Below are 8310 nucleotides of genomic sequence, written 5' to 3' on the forward strand. Positions count from 1 at the left end.
TTCTTATTAGTCATTGTTGTATTTGCCATTGTTATTCTTTTGAATTACTTGTTAATGGTGTGGGGATAGCCGTGTGGCCAGGTAAGTCTCCTTTAATTTGATACCTTGTGCTAAATGTTTACTTTGGTCCCCAAGCTGAAAATTGTTATCACTAGTTTATTAAGAAATTATACTAACTCCTTAGTTTTACTAAATGTTTGCAGCTGTTTGTCATACCACAGGAAATTGTTTTGCGATAAAGGTAGGGTGCAAAATTGGTAACTGTTTAAAACACACATTCTCTTGCCCTTCCCAAAACCAGTGCTCAAAAGGAGTACATTTAATGCCGATATCATTAAAACAACAATAATACAAACACATGTGTGTACCCCATTGCTCCGCTTGGAAACAACGTGGTCCTGTCCCCATGAGGCCACCTTGGCTCTTCCCTGGTTTTTCTTCCCTCTCCTCCCCCCAGAGGTTGTCAGCAACCTGAAAGTCACCGTGCATGCCCTTACTTGCTGTTACATTCTGCCATGAGCGTACATATCCCTAAACGCTAGGTGGTTCTGTTTTTCATGTTCTTGCTGTTTGTATAATGAAGTCTTTGTGTACTTTATGACTTCCCTTCAGTGCTGGTTTGGGATTTCTCCATGTAGTAACATGTGGTTGCACATTGTGTTCTGTTTCTGGTACAACCGTGACACGGCCTACCTGATCCGCTCTCCAGGCAGTGAACGTACAGTTTCTCTCTTTCCAGATAATACTGGCTCTGAACAGTCTTATGCCTGTTTTCTGGACCATACGTGTACAACTTTCTTGGGTTCCTGGGAGTGGGGCGGTTGGGTCAGAAGGCACACACATTTCCAACTTCCCTGACTGGTGCCAGCCTGTTTCCGGAGTGATTGCTGCAGTTCACCAAGACTCCATGGTGGAGGCCCCTCGCTCTCCCCAGTGCTTGAGGTTTTGCTTGTGAATTTCTGAATCCACAAAATCTTTTCTGAGTTCAAAGTCTCTGATGTCATCTTCTAGAATAATAGCTGCTCGTGAATTTATTCCTTATTTAACAAAATCTGTCATAATGAGATGCTCTGAATTCAGTAATGCCTTTGCCCCCTTTCTACTGCATTAAAAAAAAAAAACAAGAAACCAAAACCCTTTTTATTTTGAAGTAATTTTGATTCATAGGAAGTAGGCCCTCCCCTCCCCCAAATTGTACAGGGAAGTCTTGGGTTCCTTGATCCGGCTTCCTCCTCCTTGCTTAACTGTGGTGCAGTAACACAGTCTGGAAATGAAGGTTGCCACCACCCACGCAGCTGCTCCCAGTAGCCCTGGTATGACATGTGTGTGTGGAGACGTGTGCAGGCTTATCACACGTGGAGCTTTGTATAACCACCACCACAGTCAGATACAGAGCGACGCCATCACTGCCAGGTTCCTTCATGCTACTCCTTCATCTCTGGGTTCCTCCTTGCCCCCCTGATGCCTAACTTGTGGCGGTGGCTGACCTGTCCTCTGCCTTTATAATGGTGACTTTGAGAAAGTCATACAAGTGGAGAATACAGTCAGTCAGCCTTTAAAATCAATTTTTTTTTTCACTTAGCATGCTTCCCTGGGTATCCAGCCAAGTGGTTAAGTGGTTACATATAGTAACACATCTTTTTAGGCCTCGCCGTTTTCCAGGCAAGTCGGTACCACGGTTGAACCACTGCAGGACATCTGAATTGTTTCCGGTTTTCTGCTACTAGAAATAAAACTGCTGTGCACATTTGTGTATAGGTTTTTGTGTGAACAGAGTTTTACTTTTTCTGGGCTAAATGGCCAAAGGTGCGAGTGGTGGCTTGAGCAATGATTGCAAACACAGTTTTATAAGAACCCGTCAAACTCTGTTTCCGAGTGGTTGTACCATTTTGCCAGTATCACTTTTAAAGTAATACCTACGTTTTTCTTCTTTGATCCTGGTAATATCAGTATACACATGAAAGGAATAATATATATTATTATAAAATAATATATATTATGTAATATATATTTAATATATATATTGTAATGTATTTAATATATATATAAAATAAATGCGTGAATACTTATTCAAGTCTAGCCTATGCTTGATACCCTAGTGGGCTTAAAGTAACTTTGGTAGCCTGGGTGTGATAGGAAAGACTGTGTTTTCCACTTCCTGTGTCTCTCTACTGCATATCCCCTTTACAGCTCACATAAATGTGTGGGGTTTTTCTCTGTGATACCAATTTCTTACCAGTAACTTGTCCTACAAGTTAACTGAGGTCTTTTTGTTTGTTGTTTAAGCTTTTATTTGAGAGAGCAAGCATGGGGGTGTGTGCAGAGAAAGAGTGTGTGGGAGCCCGATGTGGGGCTCCATCCCAGGACCCCAAAATCATGACCTGAGCCGAAGTCAGATGCTTAACCCACTGAGCCACCCAGGTGCCCCAATTTAACTCAGTACTGACACTGTCCACCCAGAGCTAGTGTCAGAGCCCTGCGGGTTAAGGGTCAGTCCCACAAGACTTCTCCCACCCTACTTCCGATACCATTTGCATGTACGGCCCTGGGTTATGCGCAGCTTCTGTATGATTTGGCTACAAAGCAGAGGTTCCCGTGACCCCTTCAGGCTGCATTAATTTGCTAGAGCGGCTCACAGAATTCAGCAGCTCACAGAACACTTGTATGGACTAGTTTATTAAAGGATGTCATAAGGGATACCAATGAGGAGATACATAGGGCGAGGTCTGGGGTTGTCCAGAGGACAGAATATTCTGTCCCCTTGGAGTTGGGGTATGTCACCATCCCAGTACATGGATGTGTTCACCAGTCCGGAAACTCTCCAAACTCTGTAGTTTTGGGGTTTTTATGGAGGTTTCATCACATAGGCATGATAGATCATTAACTCCGATTCCAGCCTCCTCCCCTCTCTGGAGAATGGGCGTTGGAGGATGGAAATCTCAAACTTCTCCTCATGGCGTGGTCTTTCTGGTGACAAGCCCTCATTCAGGATCCCATCGGGAGTTACCTCATCAGAATAAAAGATGCCCCTAGCGCTATTATCACTTAGGAATTTACAGGGGTTTTAGGAGCCCCGTGTCAGGGAAAGGGTCAGAGACAAATAGTAGAACAAAAGATGTTCTTAGTGTTCTCATCATCACTTAGAAATTTACAAGGGTTTTAGGAACTCTCTGCCAGGAGCCTGGGGTGGAGACCAATATATATATTTTCTACCCTGTCACACTGGGAGCCCGTGGCACCTAGGTGGGAAACCACCAGACTCTGTATTTTGTTAAAACACCATTAATCGTCTTTTCCATTTTAAAGCAGTAGGTAAGTAAGCATATTTCCCATGTGCCCAGAGGAGAACATGTGGAAAATAAGGAAAACCAAGAGGAAAAGAGGAAAGGACTAGCTAGAGCCTAGCACTCTCTGGCAGTTTTGTTATGCATTTTAAAAAAACAAAAACCCGGGGCACGTGGGTGGCTCAGTGAGTTAAGCCTCTGCCTTTGGCTCAGGTCATGATCTCAGGGTTCTGGGATTGAGCCCCACATCGGGCTCTCTGCTCAGCAGGGAGCCTGCTTCCTCCTCTCTTTCTGCCTGCCTCTCTACCTACTTGAGATCTCTCTCTGTCAAATAAATAAATAAAATCTTTAAAAAAAAAACCCAAAAAACAAAAACCCTTCACGGGATGCTTGGGCGGCTCAGTCGGTTAAGTGTCTACCTTCGGCTCAGGCCATGACCCGGGATTCCTGGGATCCAGTCTTGCATGAGACTCCATGCCCCATGGGGAGTCTCCTTCTCCCTCACCCTCTGCCATTCTCTTCTCTGTCAAATAAATAAAATATTTAAAAAACAAAACAAAAGACCTTCAGTGAACATTTCTGGAGCCTTTGCCCACTGAGGAAACAGTTCCAGACCCACAAGGGATAATGTGGAGATGGCAGCCCCAGGCAGCCCTCAATGTGGCCAAGAGGCCTGCAGGGAATGTGTCGGGAGCACAGTGACCTTCTGTGTCCCTGTACCCCCATGTTAGATGGGGCCGCAGGTCTGCTGGAGGGGAATGACACCCTTTGTTTTTCTGGATTTTGGGAACCCGCCTTTGCCCACGTGTTTATGCACCTTCTGCTCCCTCCATGACTTGACAGGATGACATCATCGATGACGTGGACAGCTTCCTCGCTGCGGCAGAGACCCTGAAGGAAAGGGGCGCATATAAGATCTTTGTGATGGCGACTCACGGCTTGTTGTCATCAGATGCTCCCCGGCTGATTGAAGAGTCTGCCATCGACGAGGTAACGGCTACGGCTCTGGGCACAGCTGCCCTGGCACCTGTGTGCCTCCCGGTCCCAGTTAGAGCAAGTGGCAGGAGGGCGTTATTTTGTGGTTAAGAATGGATTCACAATGTGGGTTATGTTTGCGTTTCAAGGCCCGGAAGCCTGTCTTTTGCCCATGGTAATAGTTTTACTAACTCTCGTAAATGGGGCACGTGACACACGGTACCATGCACACTACCCCCTCCCTGACCCTCAGACTCCATCACAGGCCTGCAGGTTCTCCGTCTGCACCCCTTTTAGAAAGACAGGAAGCCCTGCCTCAGAAAGGTTAAGGGACTTCTTAAGGTCACACAGCTAGTAGGCTGAGCCTTTATGATGGCAAAGCCCGGCTCTCTCGCTGGGACAGACAGATGCCTGTGGTATGAAACTGGGAGGAAGGCACACAGCGTAGTTTTCCCAAGCTGCCTGTGGCTCCCTTGAGGCTGAAACAAGACCATCCCGGTTTACTCCCGCTGCTTTGTCTGCCCCCCACCGCCAGGTCAGCCAGCTTATCTGCTTGTCCACTTCGACCGCAGAAATCACATTTTTAATCTCTTTTAAGAAATGGAGGTGTTCTGTCCTGTAAATTCCTGAGTATTGAATCGTACATGGCTCAGACTCCTTTTATTTTTCCAAGTCCCACACTCTTCTCTTCAGCGGTCGATCTTGAGCCTGGCCCTGTGTTAATGGGCTCAAGGTGCCTTCTCACAGACAAGAGGCCAGGCTGGTGTGGCCAGGATCACCCAGCTTCCTTACTCAGCGGGACAGAAAATCCTAGGGGCCAAGAACAGGTGAAAGGCGTTCAGGGCCACAAACCAGATACAGAACTCCCATACTGAGTACACGGAGAGGTCTTCAGGCCCGAGGTAGCAGCTCTCATGGGCTGTCCACATGGTTCCCACTGGCGCTGTGTGCGGGCAGATTTGAGTGAGCAAGCCACAGGAATGTGGGGTGCCTGTGGGAGCAGAGTGGACTTTGGAGAGGAGACATAAAAGCCGCAGAAACGGACGCAAGTGCACCGGAGTCTGGCCACCGGAGTCTTGAGGGGGAGGCTGCCTTTGTGGGTGGGTGCCCTTGTGTCTTGAGATGGGCCTTATACCGATACCCAGGAGAGGAGTCAGGCCAGTGACTAGTGGCTACACCAGGCTTTTGGGGCACCTGGGTGTCTCCATTGGTTAAAGCGCCTGCCTTCTGCTCAGGTCATGATCTGGGGCCCAGGATCGAGCCCCGAGTCGGGCTCCCTGCTCAGCGGGGAATCTGCATCTCCCTTTCCTCCCTGCTCTCTATCTGTCTCTCTCAAATAAATAAAATCTTTAAAAAGTAAAAGTAAAAAATAAATCAGCGGGGTTTCTGTGTTTACTCTGGTTAGGAAGCTCAGGTTTTTCCTGTAAGCTTACAGGGTAAGCCGGGCAGGGGCAACAGCAGAGCCCTCAGTCAGGAGGTGGAAGTGCGGAGAGGCGGGGAGGCTGCCGGTCTCCTATTCTGGAGTAGGAGCCCATAGTGCTTGGGGCTGATGAACCAGGATTGGAAGTGGGGTTTGTGGTTTGTTTTAGCAAATAACTTAAATGAAATGTGCAGAATAGACATCTATAAAGCAGTAGGCTAGTGGTTGCCAGGTCTTTGGGAAGGGGTGAGATGAGGAGTGACAGCAAAGGGGTGCAGGGTCTCTTTTTGGGAGATGTGCAAAACCCAGCTCCGAGTGTCCCAAACGCTGGTGACGCATACGCTTTAAATGGCTGACTGGGTGACCCGTGAATTATATCTCAATAAAACTGGCACTATTTTATTTATTTATTTATTTGACGGAGAGAGAGCGCACACAAGCAGAGGGAGGGGTAGAGGGAGAGGGAGAAGCAGGCTCCGCGCTGAGCAGAGAGCCCGATACGGGACTCAATCCCAGGACCCTGAGATCATGACCTGAGCCGAAGGCAGACACTTAACCGACTGAGCCACCCAGACTTCCCTCAAGCTGGTACTTCTAAAACGTGGTTAGAATAGGTGTGGAAGATCCATTCCCCAGTGAGGGGGGGTTGACGTGTGAAAAACCGGCCCTTACAGGGGAGCACGGGGCACGGAGCTCAGGCGCAGCAGCCCTACCCTGGGGTCGCCCCTCCTGCCGATTCTCTGGGAGGGACGCCAAAAGGCCCGTGTTTGATACTGGCGGGTAGTGGTTCTGCTCTGTTGTTGTGGAATTTGGGAACTGTTCTCTTTTACGGGCCCTGATAATTTACGTGACCCTTCACGTTTCCGTTGTTGCCTCAGTTGCCAGGAATATCAGATACAAAAACAAGAGTCACAAGGATCGGATGAGTCTAGGCTTTCATGTCCCTCGTGCTGGTTTGGAACAATCCTGACTGTCCTTCTCTGTGTCACCAGTCTCGTGTGTGCGCGTCCTTATCATAAGCAGTCGTGAGGCTTATTTCGGAAGTAGGGAGTATAGATTGTAAATAAAATTAAACAATCATTCCCATCCCGTTTTGTTAAAGATGGCTGAGTATTTTTATTTATTTTTTTCCCATTTGTAGCTGCTGGAAAGTGCTTGTCTTTCTTTGATTTTTATCAAGTTTTAATTTTAAGAGAAACAGTTTTATTGAGATATAATTCACATACCGTACAGTTCACCCTTTGAAAGTACAAGATTCACTGGTTTTTAGTGTACTCGCAGAATTGTGCAGCCCCCAATTCTCATCCCCCCAGAAAAAAGCCCCGATTCTCATTAGCAGTCCACTCCCTCCCCATTTCTTCCCAGTCCACTCAGCCTTACACACCCACTAATCTGCTTTCTGTCTCTATAGATTTTTTTTTAAAGATTTATTTATTTACTAATTTGACAGACAGAGATTACAAGTAGGCAGAGAGGCAAGCAGTTCTGTCCTGTCGAGCAGAACCACAGAGATTTGAGAATATATGGGATTTTTAGATCCGGCCAGGAAGCTGCCTGGTTCTCTGATGTTCTTGGATCTTTGTCCTCTTGATTTGCAGGTGGTGGTCACCAATACAATTCCACATGAAATCCAGAAGCTCCAATGCCCCAAAATTAAAACCGTGGACATCAGCATGATCCTCTCAGAAGCCATCCGTCGGATTCACAATGGGGAGTCCATGTCCTACCTTTTCAGAAACATAGGTTTAGATGACTGAACAGCTTTCCTTTCTTAAAACTCCGGAGGGCCAAACTGGAAACAGACAGTACTGTGAGAGGTCATGCCTGATGCAGTGTACTACCCAGGGGCCGTCTGTGCTTTGTTCCTTCCTTTTTGTTGATTCCTACAAAGATAGACCAACTTTTTATGTCGGTTTAGGTGTTTGTGAGTTTTTTGGGCAATTTTTATAAAAGAAAAACTATATTCTCCTCCTAAATGAATTAACAACCTGGTTGTTTATAGCCGAACTATTTCAACAATAACCTGGAGTAAGATTTTTAAGCCCACAGACAGCTTTTCCCAAAGTTGCTGGAGCCTAAGTGCTTAAAAAAGTCATGAAATCAAATGATCTGTATACTGTGTCATAGCTGCCACTGAGAAGCCAAAAAGATGATCCCGTCGAATCCCAGCAAGTGACATTTTTAGAAACGCTTTTATAGACACGCATAGGCAAACGACTATTACCTGACCGTTATTTATTTTCCGCAACAAAAGAAGTAATACGAAACTTACATTGTGTGTGGTTTTTTTAAAACTTTGTGTCCGGGCCGTTGTTTTATAACTAAAATAAAATGAACGCTGAATACACGGTACACGTGCTGTGAGTGTCCTAGTGTCGGGTCCGCTTGTGGCGTTTTGTCTTCTGTGGCTTGTCATAGTGGCACGGTAGCCTCCCAGGGGTGTAATGTCTCCCGTTCTATTTGTCCAGGACCTGCACGTGTCTGACGCGTGATCACTTGGCTGTGGCAGGAGAGGAGTTGGAGGCGCAGGCTGCGAGCCCCGGGGGGCAGGTCAGCGGGTTGGTGTGCGCTGCCGCCTGCGTCTTGGCATGGCTTTGTTTGGCTCCCTGTTCAGTAGCACAGCCATGCGCT

General features: G+C 47.0%; 1 protein-coding gene across 3 annotated transcripts in view; it reads left to right on the forward strand.

The window, feature by feature from the left end:
- The window catches only part of PRPSAP2 (phosphoribosyl pyrophosphate synthetase associated protein 2), a 48586-nt gene extending 40548 nt beyond the window's left edge, over nucleotides 1-8038 (forward strand). For all 3 annotated transcript variants that reach the window (XM_032319586.1, XM_032319587.1, XM_032319588.1), the window contains 2 exons: nucleotides 4128-4274; nucleotides 7278-8038. In XM_032319586.1, the coding sequence (XP_032175477.1) occupies nucleotides 4128-4274; nucleotides 7278-7436 (306 nt within the window). In that variant the 3' untranslated portion in view covers nucleotides 7437-8038. The remainder of the gene's footprint in view (nucleotides 1-4127; nucleotides 4275-7277) is intronic.
- The last annotated feature ends 272 nt before the right edge of the window (nucleotides 8039-8310 follow it).

Source organism: Mustela erminea, chromosome 18 (assembly GCF_009829155.1).
Source record: "Mustela erminea isolate mMusErm1 chromosome 18, mMusErm1.Pri, whole genome shotgun sequence".
In the NCBI taxonomy this organism is placed as follows: Eukaryota; Metazoa; Chordata; class Mammalia; order Carnivora; family Mustelidae; genus Mustela; species Mustela erminea.